Genomic DNA, 19,265 nt, shown 5'->3' with positions numbered 1-19,265 from the left:
ATCCCCTCCAGGAAATCGTAGGGAGGTGACAAATGAGCAAACACTAATGTGTTCCTCAAGGGTGTGTGTTCAGAGCTTTTGAAACCAACTGGAAACAACCTGAATGTTTGACAGTAGGGCATTTATAAGAAAATTATCCTCAGTCCCTCATGTGGAAAGTTCCACATGCGTGGAGTTGGGATTTTGTTTTTTAAGTAGGTTCCATGCCCAGCGTGGAGCCCAGTGCAGGGCTTGAACTCATGATCCTGAGATCAAGACCTGAGCTGAGATCAAGAGTTGGACGTTTAGGGGCACCTGGGTGGCTCAGTCGGTTAAGCGTCTGCCTTCGGCTCAGGTCATGATCCCAGGGTCCTGGGATCGAGCCCCGTGTTGGGCTCCCTGCTTAGCAGGGGAGCCTGCTTTTCTCCCTCCCCCTGCTATGCTCTCTCAATTCACTCTCTCTTTCAAATAAGTAAGTAAAATCTTAAAAAAAAAGTCTGACGTAAACTGACTGAGCCACCCAGGTGCCCCTGGAGTTAGGATTTTTGAAGAATTAAAAAAAAATTTTTTTTTAATTTATTTATTTGACAGAGAGAGACACAGCGAAAGAGGGAACACAAGCAGGGGGAGAGGGAGAAGCAGACTCCCAGCTGAGCAGGGAGCCTGATGCGGGGCTTGATCCCAGGATCCTGGGATCATGACCTGAGCCGAAGGCAGACGCCTAACGACTGAGCCACCCAGGCGCCCCAGATTTTTGAAGGAATTTTAAAGACATGAGTGATACTCCTCATGTTGTGTGGAAAGAGCAGGATAAAGCTATTTAGAAAGGCATACAACAGTTAGAAACGGACAGGCACACCTCATTTTATTGCACTTTTCTTTATTGTGCTGTGTTTTTTACCAGTCGAAGGTTTGTGGCAACTCTGTGTTGAACAAGAATATCAGTTCCATTTTTCCAACAGCAGTTTTCTCACTTTGTGTCTCTGTGTCACATTCTGGTAATTCTCGCAGTAATTCAAATGTTTTCATTATTTTTTAAGATTTTATTTATTTGAGAGAGAGAACGAGTGGTGGGGAGGGGCAGAGGGAGAGGGAGAAAGAGAGAAGCAGACTCCCTGCTGAGCAGGAAGCCTGACCTGAGCTGAAGGTAGGTGTTTAACCAACTGAGCCACCAAGGTGCCCCTGTGTTCATTATTATTATATTTGTCGTGTGATGTCTGATCAGTGATTACAACTCGCTGAAAGCTTAGATGATGATCAGCATATTTAATTAAGGTACCTAAGTTGTTTTTTTAGACATAGTGCTTTTGCACACTTGTGCTGCATGATAGGGTAAACTTAACTTTTATGTGCACCGGGAAACCAAGAAATTCATTTGACTTGCTTTACTGTGATACTTGCCTTATTGGGGTGGTCTGGAACTGAACCCACAGTATCTCCAAGGGTACGCCTGTCTACACACAGATGCCTGGGGAGATGTGCGAGGGGGCGTGTCCTCTCGCATGGCCACTGTCAGCCCTTATCCCTGTCTGCATGTTCCAGTTTTGCACAGGCATATGATTTTGCATATGATTTTCATATTCAGGGAAGAAAATAACTCATAAAGAATTCTTACAACCCCAGTAAAATTGGGGAGCAACTGAAATGTGTGGTTGCAGAGAGGTGGGTAAGGACAGACAGCAGGGTCCTTCCGAGCAGCTGAATGTGCTGCTGAGCCCTAAAGTGATGGTGAATGTTGGTGCAAACACACTTGACATCCTGGGAGTGCGAAGAGGGTGGCGGGACCCAGCATTGTGGCCCAACTTTAACTACCGCCCACGCGAAATGATGTGTTTGCAAGGATGTCAGTAAAGGAATTCCATTGGATTTGTTGGGAGTGGGGTGGCACTGGGGGAGGCAGGCAGTGATGGGTAAATTTTTAATACTGTTTAGAAATCCACTGTTATCCCCATAATGTTCGTGGAATGCTTTTGAAAGGATTCTTTAGAAAGTCATTGTCTTCATGCTTTGCAGAAATCCAGTAATGAAGCGACTGTTTACTCACAGAATTAAGGAGCCCGTGGCCAAGTAGAAACCCGTTCCTCTGGCATTCTCTGCAGAGGCTTAACGCTGCTGGTCGCACACTACCCCTCAGGCTCCCCAGTCGCTGCCAGCAGCCCCCCCCAGCCCCCACCGCCGGTGCCGGCGCGCGCACTCTGGGCATGCGCATGGAGGCCACCAGCCCAGCCCTCCGCCAGTGCATCCGCCTTCTTATATCTGATAATCCCTAAAGAACACATCAGCCTGAGGGCCTGTGAGGCCAGTGGGGAATTAGGGAATGTGACACAGCTGGAGCCCTCCATCAGCACGCAGGCTCTGTCCCATCATGTCTGCCACCGTCTGAAGAGTTCCCTCCTTTGTCCTTGAATGAGAGTCTAGGGGCTCTGCCTAGAGCCTGCAGTTCTCGGGTGACCTGGTGGCCCTAGCTCGAGAGGAGGAAGCCAGGGTCTTGCTGCCAGCGGGGTTTCCCTGGGACCCCCTCCCCAGCCCACAGGGCAGCCAGAGTCTTCATCCTCAGGTGGTGGGGGCATGGGAGCACCCACGGCTCTGTGGGTCCCTGTGGGAGCCGTAGCTGAGGGACCTCTGTGGGTCAGCTAGGGGCATGGGCAGCGCCCTCTGTATGTTCGTGGTGCCCAGTCCAAGCCTCCTTGTGCTGCCCCACATGAGGTACTTGCCTGCCGTAGACAAACGCATGTTGAGCAGAGGCAGCTCCTTCCCCAGGAACCCCACCCGCTCTGATCCAGGAATGGAATGGGGGATTGGCCTCGGGGTGCCTGGGTTTCCAGTGGGCCCATTGCTGAGTTCATGTCTAACCGCGGTGGCACGCCCCTGGGGTTTCCAGGTGTAAAGAGTGGACAAGGCACATTCTTCCTCAAATGCCTGCTCTGACAGGGGACCATTTCACTCCTGTCTGCTGTGCCCACCTTACGGGCAGGCAGAGCTAGGCTGGGATGTGCCTGCTTGCCACCAAGGGCAGGAGCTGGAGGTGGGAGCTGTAGCGACCCCTCTGCATATTACTCTTGCTTTTGCCCCTGGGCATGTCTGGGACAGGCCCCTTGGCCTTAGAGGCTGCCTGGTTCTGGTTTGTGAGACATCCTGGGGCCTGATGAACTCCCCCTCTTGTTGGCATGGTCAGCCGTGCCCCGAGGAGCTGCAGTGCGCAAGGAGGCCCCCTCAGCCTCTGCTGTCTTCTCTTTCAGACGGGGTCCAGGCCCAAGTCCTGCGAGGTTCCTGGGATCAAGTAAGTCTCAGCAGGGCCCGCCCTGCATGCCCGGGGCTGTTGGGGCCGCTCAGATGACCCCCGGGCTTCCTGGCCGCTCAGCAGGCTGCAAGTCCTGACAAGAGGGCTGCCCTGCCGCTGGCAGCTATCCAATGAGCCTCACCGGGGTGGGGGCGGGGGTGGGGGGAGAAGGGGCCCTCCTACCCCTCCCTGCCTGCGGGGACCGAGCCTCCTCTCCCCGCCACTCAGCCCCAGCTCATGGGCTCATCAGACACACCCTGTCCCTGGGCAGCAGGAGGACCCTCACCCCAGCCCCCTGTCCTGCGTAGACAGGCTGCTTCCTAAGGTCCCGTTGGAGGTGCAGGCTGACGGTCGTTTCTGAGCATGGCAGCACCTAATCCCAGGGTACTGTTTGGTGCCCCCTAATGTTCTTGCGCCAGCCCCCCCACCCCCTCACCCCCCACTACAGCTTCTGGGGGAGAATGGGCCGGGGCGAGAGCTCACCTCCCCCCTCTGTCTGGCCTTCCCCCCAGCATCTTTCCATCCGCTGACCAGGAAAACACTACAGCCCTGATCCCTGCCACCCACAACACAGGGGGCTCCCTGCCTGACCTGACCAACATACACTTCCCCTCCCCCCTCCCGACCCCACTGGACCCTGAGGAGCCCACCTTCCCCGTGCTCAGCAGCTCCAGCAGCACCGGCAGCCTCGCAGCCAACCTGACTCACCTGGGCATCGGCGGCACCAGCCAGGGTAAGGCCAGGCCAGGCGGTGGCAGGACTTCCTTCCCCAGCGGAGCTCAGCATCTAGTGAAGATGCCACACGGGTTTGAATGATGATTTAGCAGGATGACATCCAAAATACCGGGCACGGAGTGGGAGGCAGAACCTACCACAGGGGCTTGGCATTTCCCAGTGTTGCCCAGGAAAGGCATCCTGGGCAGAGGGCACACAGCCTTGGCGGAGGCCTGGAGGTGGGAAAACTCCCAGTGTCCCCAGGGATCAGACAGTGGTTCTGAGGGTGGACTGGGGGCTTCAGAGAGTCTGAGTGAGTCCAGAACATTCTAGGAGGGGAGCCCCCAAGGGTTTGACCTGGGGTATACCAGGCATTGCCCCTGCCTCTCCACACTCCCTTGCACCCAGTGGCTGACGGTGTCCCACCTGCTTGGGACACTCCAGCCCAGGCCATGGCCATGGGGACATCCCACGGGCCCCTCGCCTTCGTAGTACCTCCCAGTGCTGCCCCAGTCCTGCTCCTCTGGGGACGGGCAGCACTGTTTCCCAGTGGCATAATTCCTCTGTTCTCTTGCCTGCCCTAGCCTGTTGATGCATCCCCTCAGCCCCACCATTAGGGCTCCGCCCAACTTGGACCCCCTCCACCTTGCATGGCCTCCACCTGCCTGTCCTCCACCCGACCCCCCAGCTCCCAGCCTCTTCTCACCCAGAATCACCTCGTGGCTCTTGTCTGCTCAGGACCTTGCACAGGTCCTCAGCTCCCTCCCAGTGAAAACCTGAGACCCCTGGGGCCTGGGAGGTCCAGTTCACCCTCCTACTTGGTCTCCCGCCCCACCCCTACCCCTGCCCCCCACAGCATCTCCCGTCCAGCCAGTGAGCTCGCCTGAGGGCATTGGCACGTGCTGCCCCTCTCTTACAGTCCTCCTCTTCCTCCAGGTGGCCGCAGGGCCCCTCACCCACGCCATCCCCGCTCATACCTCCTCTTCTCAGTGAGCTGTCTCGGCCCCCTGCCCACACACCCTCACCCCCGGTCTCACTCTGCATTGCTTTTCTGCATTCACTCTGCTGCTCTTGAGTCACTCCTTTGCTCTCATCTGTCCCCTGGGTCAGGGCCAGCTCTCCCATGTCCCCACTATGACCCCCATGTCCCCGCTGTCATTCTTGCACCCATGTTGACTGTGGGCTGTGTGGGTTTGCATCCACGGGGGAGATGAGGCAGCCCAGGCAGCCTTGTGGCGAGACAGGCAGGACGGGCTGTGGGGGGACCCTTCTGTGAGTCCACACATGTCAGGACTTGGCGGCTAGTGAGAGCACTACCTTGCTGTGCTCTCCGGTCTGCCCGGGAGCCAATGCTTACCCCATCCATCTGCCTGTCGTACCTCTGCCCCAAGTGTGGTGGGCAGCACCATGCAGGGTTTTCCCAGGGAGAATCACACGCTCAAATTCACATTTGCCACAGCCCTTCTGGCTGCCCAGGGAGAACAGGCTATCAGGAGGGGCGGCAGCACCAGGGCAGGGCCCCATCGAATGCTCTAGAGAGGCTTCCAGGTAAAGTTGGCTGGCCTGGGAGCTAGGTCAATGTGGGGAGCAGAGGAACTTGAGGAGCCTGGAGCCGTTCCTGGCTTTGGTGCTGACAGGGCCAGAGGCAGGTGAAGGGTGTTGAGAACAGTGCAAGTGTTCCTAGGTTTCTAGATGAGGAAATAGAGGCCAGAACAGTGCAAAGGGGAGCAAGACCCTGGCCTAACAGCACTGAGGCTCTGTTCCTGCTTGTACACCCCTGGCCCCGTGCCCACCCAGGCTCAGCCACCAGGCAGAGGATGCCAGCCCCCTCTGTGCCCCCCCCCCCCGAAGGCCTAGAAGACAAAATGAGCAGATTCAGGCAGCCTGAGACCCACGGCCTCCTGAGAGGTGGGTGGGCAGGCAGCATCCACACAGGTCTGCGCAAAGCAAGAAATCAGAAGGTTGGCTTGGGATGCTGGTGGGGGGGCCCTGTGTGCAGACACCGCTGTTTCCTGGCCCCCCATTTTTCTCCTCACATCTCGCCGAGAGCACCACCCCCTCCTCCAGAGGGTCCTTGGCAGCCCCCCAGCGCCCGCCCGGGAGCTGTGTACCCCCGGCCCACGCCGAGTCTAAACAAGCACAGGAAAACACAGCACATGTGAAAGTCATAGACGCGGGAACAAGCGCAGACCCCGATCGTGGGGCCCAGACCCCAGCCCGCCTGGCTGGGAGCGCCAGCCCAGTAATGTCTGACATGTGTTTGGTTGTTTGCGAACCTGCCGTTCTAGCAGCTCGCCTGGCAGGGGCTTCGCTTTCTGGGCGCATTTTAAATGAAGCCGAGCCACTGGCCCCTGGCACACATGGAGGTCGCCCCCCCACCCCAGCCCACCCGCCAGTCGGAACGTGAGCCCCTCGAGAAAGAATGGGAGGCTTCCGCCACCAGGGAGACAGCGGCCCCTTTCGTCCTCTTAAACATTTGCTGAGGTCGTTTTCCTGGTTGTTGGCCAGAACCCGGAGGAGGGCAGGCCCAGGTCCTCCTTCCTGGCACGGCTCCGAGGCCTGCCGGCCCCGCACACAAGGCTTGCGTGCCTCAGGCTGGGCCCCTGCCACCTGGCCTGCCCTCCCTTGGCAGCTCTCCCTGCCCGCCCCAGACTTCCCTTCCAGCTGGCCTCACTCCTTTTCCCAAAGGTGATCCAGGTTGCCAAAAGGAATTCAACAGCAAGGCGTCCGTCCGCCCTCCCGGTCCAACTGGCCTCTCCTGGGGTGGTGGCCTGCCCAGTGTGAGACCAGGAGCTCACTCTGCAGCCCAGCAGAGGATTAAAAACTCCCTTGTATTTCGGATCGACAGAGGCTGGCAGCCCAAGCGCCAAATCCAGCCTACGGTGTGTTTTGTCTGGCCCGTAGTTGCGTGCGTGATATTTGAATCAACATTTTTTTTTTTTTTTTAGATTTTTTATTTCTTTATTTGACAGTTGGAGACATAGCGAGAGAGGGAACACAAGCAGGGGGAGTGGGAGAGGGAGAAGCAGGCTTCCCGCGGAGCAGGGAGCCCGATGTGGGGCTCAATCCCAGGACCCTGGGACCATGACCTGAGCCGAAGGCAGACGTTTAACGACTGAGCCACCCAGGCACCCCTGAATCAACATTTAAAAATCAGGAGAGTGCATGTAAATCTCGGGATTTCTGGCTTCTCTTGAAGAATCAGAAGGCCCAATAGTGGTGGGTGGAGGTCCTGGGCCTTGAGATGGTCCAGTTTGCCCCAAGCCCCTGTTGCCCCCCTGACCCTCTCTCTCCTGGCCTTGGTCTCTGCTGCTTAGCAAGCTCTGACATCGCTTCTCCCTGGGTGTGGCGTGTTCTCAGCCTGAAGAACATAAGAGGCCGTGGACGCTCAGAGAAGGGGAGGGAGCAGCCCGTGGGCCTGACTCTTGAGTGTTCTCTGATCAGGCATCTCCTGGACTCCCCCTGCTCAGGCTTCTTGTCCATGGCCCCTTGATGTTGCTGTGTCTGCAGCAGCCTGATTCTGGGGCCCGAGGTCTGTGCATAACCTGGAACCCAGGGCTCTGCCTCGGGAGCACTCAGCGGTGCCAGGCCCTCCTGTGGTGCACGGCTGTGTGGAGCTGCCAGGGCGACTGAGGGGAAATGCAGGCATGACCAGGCTGGCCTTGCACAGTGAGAAGGCTGCCCGTCCTCTCCCCTCGGTGTGTGCTGGGTGCCTTCCCACTGGCCTGTGAGCCCGCTGTCTCACCTGCTGGACCCAGGTTGATCTGATGGCCTTGGCAGGATGTGCCCAGTTGACCCCGGTGAGTCAGGCTCCTACATCGGCCTTGACTGCAGGCGAGACTGGCTTCAGAGCCTGCTCCCGACCTCATTAGTGCCCTCACAGTGAACTCTTGAGGGTGGCTGTTACCATTTCCATCTCAAGGATAAGGAAGCAAGTCTGGGGGATCAGGCCAAGCCCCCAGGGCTCCCCCAAACATCAGGAGGCCTCTTGCTTCCCTGGCACAGTGCCCCAGGAAAACCCAGCAGGCCCCAACTGCTGCCATACGGAACTTGACCTCACTCAGCTCCTTCACGACAGACACATCCAGGGATAGGATTGCTGGGGGAGGGAACCAGGGTGAGGGAAAGGGCAACATGGAGCCCTCCTGGCAGGAGGTCAGTTGGGAACATGGGTATCGGAAGAAGATAGAGAATAACTTGAGTTTCTAGCAGGGCTGATGGTCGAGCATGGAGAGCGCACGAGGTGGAGGGGTGTGGGGGGAGGGGCTGAAGGAGCAGTTACAGGAAGGTATGATTTTGTTGGAGGAGGATAAGGGGAGCATGAAGCTTTAGAGAAACTGTAGTGTCTGGACAGGACCAGCTTTCTTTTTTTCAAAGATTTTATTCATTTATTTGAGAGAGAGCACAAGCGGCGGGGAGGGCAGAGGGAGAAGCATACTCCCAGCTGAGCAGGGAGCCTGACTCGGGCCAAATCCCAGGACCCTGGGATCATGACCTGAGCCAAAGGCAGACGCTTAACTGACTGAGCCACCTAGGTGCCCCCAGGACCAGCTTTCTTGAAGCTAACCAAACCCCAAGGCAGTTTAGGCAAAAAAGGGCACTGATTATCTCCCCAAACCAGGAAGCACCAGTATGGCTGGATCCAGGGCACAGGTGCTGCCTCTACCCCTCAGCCCCTGATTGTCCAGCTGGCTCTTCCCCTTGCAGCCATGTGATGCTCCCCCTACACAGCTCCAGGCGTCCCTCCTTGGAGTTCCTTCAGAAGTCCCAGGGCAGGCTCTCATTGGGCCAGTGTGGTAACATGTCCATCTGGGAGCCAATCATGTGGTGGTTCAGAGGCAGGGAAGTGCTGATTGGCAGGGCCTGTGGGACACACTCCTCTTGGGAGGGATGATAGGATAAGTGGGAGAGTGTGGACCAGCATGGGGATGGATCAGGAAGGAGAACAGAGCCCACACAAGTATTGGAGCCTTGGAGGGGGCACCCTGGGTTTGGTGATCAGGACACAATGGATTCTGTCTGATTGGGCTGTTGTCAGCAGTGATCATGGTGTGTGAGCAGCCTTCTGGAGGCTAGAGTCAGGCCCACCCTTCTCTCCTGTCCTTCCTTTCAGGGATGAGCACACCAGGCTCCTCACCACAGCACCGCCCGGCTGGTGTCAGCCCATTGTCCCTGAGCACGGAGACAAGGAGGCAGCAGGCCCAGCAGGTGTCACCCACCCTCTCCCAGCTGTCACCCATCACTCAGGTGTGAGGGCTTGGGGGGGTGGGGGAGGTGTGGCCAGCTCTACCCCTCTGGGAGACCTCCCTCTCCTTCCTGGGGGCTATAGAATCCTGAAGACAAAGGTTCCCAACACTTTTGGCTGTTTGTCAAATTTTCAAACACACAGAAATGTGTTCATTACTGGCCTGTAGTCTCCTGTACCTGTCATGGGCAGATCGTGTGACTCTTCTTCGTTGTGTTACTTTCCCTCGAGGGTCTAGTTGTTTAGAGAGTTATTTTTTTAAACATTTTTTTAAAGATTTTATTTATTTGACAGAGACACAGTGAGAGAGGGAACACAAGCAGGGGGAGCGGGAGAGGGAGAAACAGGCTCCCCGCTGAGCAAGGAGCCCGATGCGGGTCTCTATCCCAGGACCCTGGGATCATGACCCTAGCTGAAGACAGATGCTTAATCAACTGAGCCACCCAGGCGTCCCTAGAGAGTTATTATTTTTTTTTTTTTTCAGTTTACCATAATTTTGTTTCATCTGCTTTTTTGGTAGCTCGTGTGTGTTTAGGAATTGATCTCTTTAATCTAGTTATCCATTGTGCTGGCATATAATCATTCATAGCACTCAATCATTTTCATTTTCTGAAGTCCATAGTAATATTCCCACTTTCATTTCTGATTTCAGGAATTTGATTCTTTTTTACTTAGTTTAGGCCCACAAAACAGGTTAGGAAGTGTTCCCTCCTCTGTTTTCTTGGGAAGCGTTTAAGAAGCACTGGTGTAAACTCTTTAAATATTTGGTAGAATTCACCAGCAAAGCCACTGGTCTGAGCTTATCTTCATTGGGAGGATTTTTTTTTTTTTTAAGTTTTTATTTAAATTCCAGTTAGCATACAGTGTTCTAGGAGTTTCAAGTGTACAATATAGTGATTCATCACAACAAGTATACTCCTTAATCCCCATCACCTATTTCCCCCATTCCCCCACCTACCTCCCCTTTGGTAACCAGCAATTTATGCTCTATAGTTGGGTCTGTTTCTTGGTTTGTCTCTCTCTCTTTTTTACCCCCGCTTTGCTTGTTTTTTCTGTTTCTTAAATTCCACATATGAGTGAGATCATGTGGTATTTGTCTTTGTCTGATTTATTTCACTTGGTATTATACTGTCTAGGTCCGTCCATGTTGTTGCAAATGGCAAGATTTCATCCTTTTTTAATGGCTGAATAATACTCCATTGTATATATACCACATCTTCTTCACCTGTTTATCAATCAGTGGACACTTGAGCTGCTTCCGTAATTTGGCTGTTGTAGATAATGCAGCTGTAGACATTGGGGCGCATGTATCCCTTTGAGTAAGTATTTTTGTGTTCTTTGGGTAAAGACCTAATAGGGCGATTGCTGGCTTGTAGGGTAGTTCTATTTTTAACTTTTTGAGAAACCATACCGGTTTGCATTCCCACCAACAGGGCAAGAGGGTTCCCCTTTCTCCTCATCCTCGTCAACACCTGTTGTTGCTTGTGTTGTTGATTTTAGCCATTCTGACTAGTGTGAGGTGATACCTCTTTGTAGTTTTGATTTGCCTTTCCCTGATGATGAGTGATGTTGAGCATCTCTTAACATGTCTGTTGTCCATGTGTATGTCTTCTTTGGAAAAATATCTATTCATGTCTTCGGCTCATTTTTTAATTAGACTATTCATTTCTTGGGTTTTGAGTTTTGTAAGTTCTTTATACGTTTATACGTTTTGGATACTACCTTTATATGTTTGGATACTACCTTTTCCAGAAATGCCATTTGCAAATATTTTCCCTTGGGAGGTTTTTGATTACTGATTAAATCTCCTTTCTTGATATAGGTCTATTCAGATTTTCCATTTTTTCTTGGATCAGTTTGGTAGGTTGTGTGTTTCTAGGAATTTTTCCATTTTGTCTATTTTTTTTTAAATCCCTAATAGATAATATTTTTGTTGCTTGTTTTTTAACATAACCTCAGTGGCATTGTCCACCTCCAACAAAACTGACAGGCATTCCTCCATACCCTCCAACGCCTGGCCTAGGCCCGGTTCTCCTCTATGTCTCTGTCTACTTGTTCAGACCGGGATCCAAACAGAGGCACAGGTAGCTCTCCATCTGTGACCCCTGCTCCTTCTCCCCTCTCCCTTAAACCTGCCTTCCTTTTCTAGAGACTCCTTTTTTGTTCATGAAGTAACCACCGCTTATTAGAGGCCGGGCATTCTGCGAAGTATTATATCCTGTAGCGCCTGGTCGCACGCTGCCTCCCTTGGAGGGCAGGAGCCCTGGCCTGTCCCGGGAGCTGTCTGTAGATTCACAAATGTTGAAAACTTCCCTCTAACCAGGGAAAACTTTTCCTCTTTCCAACTCCAAGAAGACCTGAACTGGTCATGACCGAGTGGCCACACCAGCGCGTCCATCACCCGCACCGTCTCCAACCCCCGCAGAGTTGGGCTAGGCGCAGGCTGCCTGCTGGGTTGCCGGACTGTGGCGCCCTGTGCCTGCCTGCAATGGGCAAACTCTAGCTCAGAGAGGCCAGGGACCTCCTGGGCCTGAGTGGGTACGGAAGGTGGTGCCCACCTCTCCGTGTGTGGCAGAGACGAAGAAAAGGCTCATTGGGGGCAGGGCACTTCCAGCTGGATGAGAAGTCCCGGCCCTGTCCAGCTGCAGCCTAACCCTCTGTGGCCCTGGGCGAGGCCTGTCCTCTCTAGGCCTGTGCTTCTCCGGTCCAGGGTCTGGATGTCCCTTTGTTTATCCATGACATCTTTGCTGAGCACGTCAGGTCATGGGGTGTCCCCAGGGCCCAGGTACTCCCAGCCTGGCCCCCGCTGCCTAGTGCCTCCCACCTGACGCCCTCCTCTTCCCCCAGGCTGTGGCCATGGATGCCCTGTCTCTGGAGCAGCAGCTACCCTACGCCTTCTTCACCCAGGCGGGCTCCCAGCAGCCTCCGCCGCCGCAGCCCCAGCCCCCTCCGCCGCCGCCACCCGCGTCCCAGCAGCAGCCGCCCCCGCCACCCCCGCAGGTGCCCGTCGGCCTCCCCCCAGGCGGCCCCCTGATGCCAAGTGCCAGCTTGACGCGGGGGCCCCAGCTGCCCCCGCTCGCGGTCACGGTACCGTCCTCTCTCCCCCAGTCCCCCTCAGAGAACCCGGGCCAGCCGCCAATGGGGATCGACATTACCTCGGTAAGCCCAGGGTGGGGTTTTGTGGGGCCTGGCTGGGGGGCTCATGCAGGAGGAACCCAGGGGCTGTGGGAGGCCCCCATTGGGCTCCCAAGGCCCAGAAACACTCAGGCGTCTGGCCTAAGCCTTCTCGAGGTTCCACTTCAAGGCTAACTTGGCCGGGGGTCAGAGCTGAAGCAAACTGCTGGGCTGAGGTCTCATCCCATGTATAGATGGGGAGGCTGAGACTCGAGCAGGAATCATTTGCCCCAACTTCACCCAAGATGGGCCACCCTGTGTCTAACTGCCAAGGCTCTCCCATGGCCGTTGATGCCTAGTACTTCAACCCTTCCCACCTGAAATGGCTTCCTTGGGGGCAGGGAGGGCTCAGAACTCTCAGGGCTTGCGGAACAGATCCTGGGAGCCAGAAGCACAGAGGGGAACTTGGAGGAGGAGAGCTAAAGCGCCCCTGTGGTTCATGCAGCACAGTGCCCTGGGCCCAGAGGTGCAATTTAGACCACGGGACCCCTTGCCTGGGCCTGGGCTCGGGGTAATGGGTGCTAGGTTTTGACCTTTGCACTCCCAAAGCTTTTTGATTGTTCGGACTTTTGTCCTGGTGGCAAGGGGGCGGTCAGAGCTTACCTTTGGCCATATCCAAGGAACTGGGACCACGTTTGGGGTACAGCAAGCTCTCTCCACTCAGCCCTTGGCTGCCAACCCCAAGATAAATGTCATCAGAATATCCTGTGCTTTGCAAAGACTACCCCCCTGAGCTGGGCAGGGTGGGTGAATAGAGACCTGTTTCCAAGCTGCTCTGACCCCTCATAGGGCAGACCCCAGGGGTCCCCCAGATAGGAACGCACGCAAGCTCTGATGGTGGAGCCTGCCTGGGGTACCTCATTCCCTGACGCCCTCCACCAGCGGTACCTCACTTTTGAGCCGGGCAGACAAGGGAGGCAGGGGTGTCCGGGGCACAGGCATTACCCCCAGGCTCGCAGGCAGGCGCGTCTGCTGCCGGGCGCCCCTACCAGGGACTTCTGGCTGCCTTGGGGCAGGGGCTCTGGCGGCCTCTTCCTTGGTCTGTGTTGACTCAGCCAAGCAAGGAGAATGTCCCTCTGGACATTTTCTTTTCAACTCTGAGAAGGTCCAAGCCAGTCACTGCCAAGTGACCGTGCTGGCACCTCCAACACTGATACCTTGTTAATTGAGCCCCCATGCCCCACCCGGGCTCAGTCCCTACCCCAGACTACTTAGAACGGGCCACTGAGGAAATGGGGGAGACCGAGCGTTTATGGGGCCCTGGGCTGGTCGTCCGGGCCTTGGTGAACAACGGGCCCGGAGAGATCAGGCAGCCTGTCCAGAGGCACACAGCGGGTCCTGGCTGGACTGGGAACAGAGCAGGGTCTAAATCCAGGTTCCTGACCCAGCCCATCCTGCCCCTGGTGAGAAGCTAAGGCCCTCTCTCCTTCGGGTGAGGAGGTTGCTGTCCCTTGGAGTTCTCTGGACAGCATACCCATCAGGTTTGTCCCAAGTGATGCTGCTGATAGTGACTGCCCAGTACTGGGTGTCCTGCAGTGTGCCCCGGGTGGCCTTTGCTGTCGTCCCGCCTCTGCTGGAGGTGGGCAGGATGTGCCAGCACGCAGAGCTGGAGCTCAGAGAACTGAGGGCGCTGCCCGGAGTAGGCAGCAGAAGGCAGCACGTCCCTGCCCCGCCCTGGGCCTCCCGTGCACACCTGGGTGTGGGTGTGTTTGTACACACGTGTGGCTGTGTGCACACCTGTATGGGTGTGGGCGTGCGTGCGTGCGGGTGCTCTGGAGCCCGCCGTGCCCCTCCCATAGCCCTCCAGTATGATCCATGAAGCTGGGTTCTCTGACCAGTGCCGCCCCCCCCCCGGGAGCCCCAAAAGGCCCCAGGCTCAGACAGGGCTCGGGGACCCACACCTGTTGCAGGTGCTCCTGATACTCTGCTCACCCGATAGGTGCGGGGGAGGGGGGCATCTTTGGGGGGGGTGCCCGGTGGGGAATGGCAGCCTGGGGCCCCTCGCGCGTCCTGACCTGTCTGTCGTCACAGGCGCCGGCTCTGCAGCAGTACCGCGCTAGCGCCGGCTCCCCGGCCAACCAGTCTCCCACCTCACCTGTCTCCAATCAAGGCTTCTCCCCGGGGAGCTCCCCACAAGTAAGGGACGCCGCCGCCCCTCGCCCAGCGCCCGGCACTCGGCCCTGCTTCGCACCCCCCCATAGCGACCCGCCCGCCGTCTGTGCCTCACGCCTCATTCCACGCCATCTCGTCCGCCCCGGCGGGGCAGGGAGCACGAGGCGCGGCCACATGCCCACGGGCCCGTCTGCGGGTGGTGGGCTCCTCACTCACACTAGGGACCTTCGCGTCGGCCACACCTTGGCCTCTTGCCCGGCAGTCAGGGCCTCCTCAGCCTGCGGCTCAGAGCACGTGTCCGACAGCATCGGGGCTCCCAGAAGTGGAGGGGTTCTCCTCCCGCCGTGGGGCGCAGCTGAGGTGACAGCTGGCCTGTGGTTGGGGCCCTGAGTCCTCAGATCGTTCTCCCCTCTGCCTCGCTGGAAGGCAGGTCCTCACAGGGGGCTTTTCTGAGTGGCACTGCAGCCTCTCAGGGGCCTCTGTCCCCGTCTCAGCAGAGGAGGAGACTGAGGCTTGCCCCAGGCAACAGAAGGGCTTGACCACATCCATCAGACTTGGGTTTTCCCCCAACACCGTTGGACCCCAGCCTCTGACACATGTACATGCACACATACCCCCCTCCAGGTTCCTCAGAATTCTCCTTAGCACCGCTCTCAGCCCATGGCTGAATTCTATCTGGAACATTCCACCAGAGGAGAAGAGGTGCCTACAAAGCTGACATCTGGGCTCAGAATTTCGATGCTGCAGAGCCTCCTCAGGACCCCACCACCCCATCCCCAAAACGTCACCAAGCAGAGAGACTCCCAGGAGCTGCTGCCACAGGGCAGTGCCCGAGGCCCTGAAGCCTCATTCTTGGCCCAGGGGGGCGACAGGATTTTCCTTCCCTGCTAAGGAAGGGAGAGGACCTGTCCCACCAGGCAGGACCATGCAAGAACAACGTTGGGCTCCCTTGTCCCAGGGGGACATTCCCTGCTGTCCCCACTTCCCCAGTTCTCAGAAGTGCACCCAAGCTGGGCCCTGTATTGAGATGGTGGGTGTCCTGTTCAGGAAGGCTGCTCTCATGGTTCCATCTGCTATAGGAGGAGCTCTTCTAGGACGCTTCCTCCATCACCCCACAGTGGCCTGGGGTCCTGGTGGGACCATCCGTGTGCAGCTTCCTGCTCCAGAGGCAGGTGGGGAGGGCATCCGTGAGCTCAGGGCAGGCCAGAGGTCAGCCTGGTGTCTGCAAGCTCTGGATACATCCACACCGGCTCCCAGCTCTTGTGGCTCCCGAAAAGCGTCTAGTCGTGTCGTGTGGTGTCATGGAATGCTGAGGAATGGGAGAAGCAGGTCAGGCAGGGGAAGTGGCAGGTGGGGCCTGTTCCTGGGGCTGGTCCTTGAGTAAGGTCTCTTTTTACACAGGAAGCAGGACAGGAATTCAAGGGTGGAGCAGATTTCTCAGGAGAGATTTGCCTAGACCAAAGTGGGCTCATCCATCCTAGGCAGAAAGTGTGTTGCCGTCTCGTCAAGCCCAAGTCTGTGTGTTGGTCTATCCATCCGTTCACTGGGGTGCTGGCAAGGGAGGCAGGCAGCTCGAGTGGCTATGAGGACAGGGCTCTCAGGTTGTCTGGACTCAACCAGACCTGGGTTTAAGATGGCCAAGAGGCTCACTTGGGGGCAGACCGTGCTGGGGGGAGGCCAGGCCTGGCTTCGTACTGCAGCTGGGTCCCTAGGTTGCATTCAGTGGCCCCGTGGGCCAGGGCCTCCTCCCCTTTCCTCCCCAGCCTCGCCAGCCTCGAGTGCACATTGTATCTGTCTGACCGTACCCTGGGCCTTAGGCAGCTGGCCTTCGGTACTGTGTTCCTCCCTTCCATTCTGAGTGGACCTTTCTGGCAAACTCTCATGGCAGCCTCACAAAAGAAACCTTAGCCTGGGTCCTCTGCTTGTGATGGGCCCCTTTGAGGCCAAGGCCGTGGGGATAGATACAGATACCCCAGAACAGACCTGCTTCCTCCTTAATGGGGAACCCCAGCCACAACCTTGCAGCCCCCTTTTCCAAACCTGAAGCTGGCTATAGTTAGGGCAAAGGTGGCATTTTTTCTTTCTGCTCTCAGCTCACTCACCAAGGAGGAAACAGACTCAGGTCTGGGCTGCGGATATGTTTCCTGAGGCCCGGTGCCCCATGTGAGGTCTGGCCACACATTGGCTGTCCGTCCTCCCTTGCACATCCCACCAGGCTCCATCCTGCCGTCTCTCTCTGGAATCATGGGAGCAGGCAGGGGCTCCAAGCTCCTGTTCCTGGCATCTCTACTGCCTCTGAGGGTCCCCAGTCTGTTGCTCTTCTCCCAGGAGCAGACCTGGCCCCCAGCTGGCCTTGGAAGAGCAGGAGGTGGGCTTCCTGCCCACCCATGGGCCGTGGGATCCCCCAGGCTGGCAGCCAGGGCAGATAGCCAGGCAGGGGGGCTTTCCGTGTGCCTGTCCTGTGCTCACTCGGCTGGTTTCCGGCTCCGTGCACCCGTCCTGTCCACGTGTATATGGCCTGCCACCATGTCCCATGTCTCCCTGGGGGCTTGACAAGGGTCACCAAGTGCACTGCCCTTCCTGAAATTCAGAACACCCCCCACCCTGGCCCCAGTCACGTGTTTTCCTCTGGACCCTGTCGGGGGTTTCCTGATCCCTGTGCCCCCCCCATCTTCTATCTGATAGAAACAGGGTCACCCATACCTGGGCTCAAGTAGAGAAGATGGGGGGTGGTGCTTTGGGGGATATTGGGGTACAGAGGCCCCCCCCGGAGCAGGTGGTGGAAACATCCTGAGATTGGGGGACACCCCTCCATCCTGGAAGGTGTGGGCTCTCCCAGGAGGCCTGTAATAGGTGCTCAGCCTCCTTTATTCTGAGCATCCTATTGGAGGTTCCAGGGGCCTCCCTATGGGCACAAGCAGCCTGTGGGAGGTCCTCCGCCCCGGCAGCCCCTGACCTGGTCTTGGGGACAGTGATGACAGCAGGCCTCTCTTCTGTCTGCAGCACTCCTCCACCTTGGGCAGCGTGTTTGGGGACTCGTACTATGAGCAGCAGATGGCGGCCAGGCAGGCCAATGCTCTGTCCCACCAGGTGAGCGGGTGCCCGGGTCACAGCGCCCACAGCAGACGCTCACCCGGACCCCGCCCGCCCCTCGGGCCTGAGCTTCGCTCCTAGGGCTCCCTCCTGTCTCTAGACCTTGGAGGGCGTGGCTCGGCTTGGCCTCCCCAGGCCCCTGCACCGGGCCCACAGAACGAGGCCAGCGGCAGAGGGGGAGGAAGGGTGGGCAGCGAACACCGGCAGGGACAGGTGGTGCCTGTGGCATTGGCGCCTCAGCCTGGGCCGTGCATGTGGGTTTGCTGGGGGGCGGAACTGGCTTGGTGTGGAGGTCAGGGTCAAGGGCATGTGGGCATGAGAAGGGCTGGCCGCTTCCTGGAGCAGGTCACTCACCCATCCATCCTTCCATCAATCCATCCATCCAGCAAGCACTGACGGGGCCGTATGTGGACAGACCCAGGCAGGTTCAGAGAGGAAGGAGGGGGAGACCTTAGGGCATAGAGTCTCCTATTCAACAAGCCCTCAGTGTCTGAGCACAGGCGCCAGGCATCTTGCAGAGGAGCTGGTCCCGGCTGCTGCAGGACAAGCCAGCCAGCAATAGCCAGGGGCTCAGCAGGGCCGGCCTCATGCCTGTGTGCTTCCTCCCCCAGCTGGAGCAGTTCAACATGATGGAGAATGCCATCAGCTCCAGCAGCCTGTACAGCCCGGGCTCGACGCTCAACTACTCGCAGGCGGCCATGATGGGCCTCACGGGCAGCCACGGGAGCCTGCCGGACACCCAGCAGCTTGGCTACCCCAGCCACAGCAGCATCCCCAACATCATCCTCACAGGTGAGGCCACCTGGCCGTGGCGTCCTAGCTGGGGGTCTTGGGCAGAGTGCCTCCAGGGGGCCTGGCAGCTGCAAGGGGCCTCATCCCCAGAAGAGATGGCACCCCTGCCCTGCAGGATGAGGAGGCCAGAACCCCACCAACCTTGACTCATTGCTGGGCTGTGTGGAACAGGCCCCCGGGGACACACTGGACCCTGGACCAGGCTTCCCGTATCCCGTTCTCAGAGCAAGAGCAGGCGGAGCCAGTCACTCACCCAGCCCTGCGTCTGCTACCCAGGTCCCTCAACCCCATTAGCTGAGTATACTGGAGTCACAGGTGACTGGGGGGTGGGCCCTGCCTGGCAGGACTTGTCACAGTCAACGGACATGGAACAGCTCGCACACACTGCGATGAGCATCCCCGAACAGCCTGAGCACAGCACGTGTGAGTCAGTCCCTGCTCCATGTGGCATAGAACCCAGACCCTTTGCTGCCTCCGCCCCACCTGGTAGGTTCTGGGTTTTATTGAAAGAAGCAACTTCCTTCTAAGCCAGGGCTATCTGAGGATTGAGAGTGACACTCTCTGGTGGTCCCACTGACATCTCCAGGATGGAGGAGTCCATGCCCAGAGCCACCCTTAACCCCGCCACCCCAAGGCATAGTGCTTCCTCCCTACCTCAGGGGTGAGCAGTGGTCTGCAGTAGATGCTCTGGGGGCCGTAGCTTCAGACGCATGACAAGGCTTAGGTCTCTGTGATTGCCCCGGTAGCCCAGAAAGACCAGGATTTTCATACCCATGTCTCAGATTGGGAAACTAAGGCCTAAGGTGTCACTACAAGTAGAGGAGAGAGCTCAGGTTTGAACCCAGGTCTTTGGTGGGGGGGTAGGGGGGAATTCAC

The 19,265-nt window shown here is 57.3% G+C and overlaps 1 protein-coding gene across 5 annotated transcripts in view; it reads left to right on the top strand.

Annotated features, from left to right (window-relative positions):
- The window catches only part of CRTC1 (CREB regulated transcription coactivator 1), a 78,523-nt gene that overhangs the window by 53,331 nt on the left and 5,927 nt on the right, over window positions 1-19,265 (top strand). For all 5 annotated transcript variants that reach the window (XM_064597562.1, XM_064597572.1, XM_064597568.1 and 2 more), the window contains 7 exons: window positions 3,219-3,259; window positions 3,772-3,992; window positions 9,087-9,220; window positions 12,066-12,377; window positions 14,424-14,528; window positions 17,508-17,594; window positions 18,209-18,389. In XM_064597562.1, the coding sequence (XP_064453632.1) occupies window positions 3,219-3,259; window positions 3,772-3,992; window positions 9,087-9,220; window positions 12,066-12,377; window positions 14,424-14,528; window positions 17,508-17,594; window positions 18,209-18,389 (1,081 nt within the window). The remainder of the gene's footprint in view (window positions 1-3,218; window positions 3,260-3,771; window positions 3,993-9,086; window positions 9,221-12,065; window positions 12,378-14,423; window positions 14,529-17,507; window positions 17,595-18,208; window positions 18,390-19,265) is intronic.

The sequence above is a fragment of the Mirounga angustirostris genome, unplaced genomic scaffold (assembly GCF_029215605.1).
Source record: "Mirounga angustirostris isolate CCGP_5_RB_7025 unplaced genomic scaffold, mMirAng1.0.hap1 SCAF_1, whole genome shotgun sequence".
Taxonomy (NCBI): domain Eukaryota; kingdom Metazoa; phylum Chordata; class Mammalia; order Carnivora; family Phocidae; genus Mirounga; species Mirounga angustirostris.
Note: the sequence above shows the minus strand (reverse complement) of the source record. Positions and strands in the feature narration are given on the sequence as shown.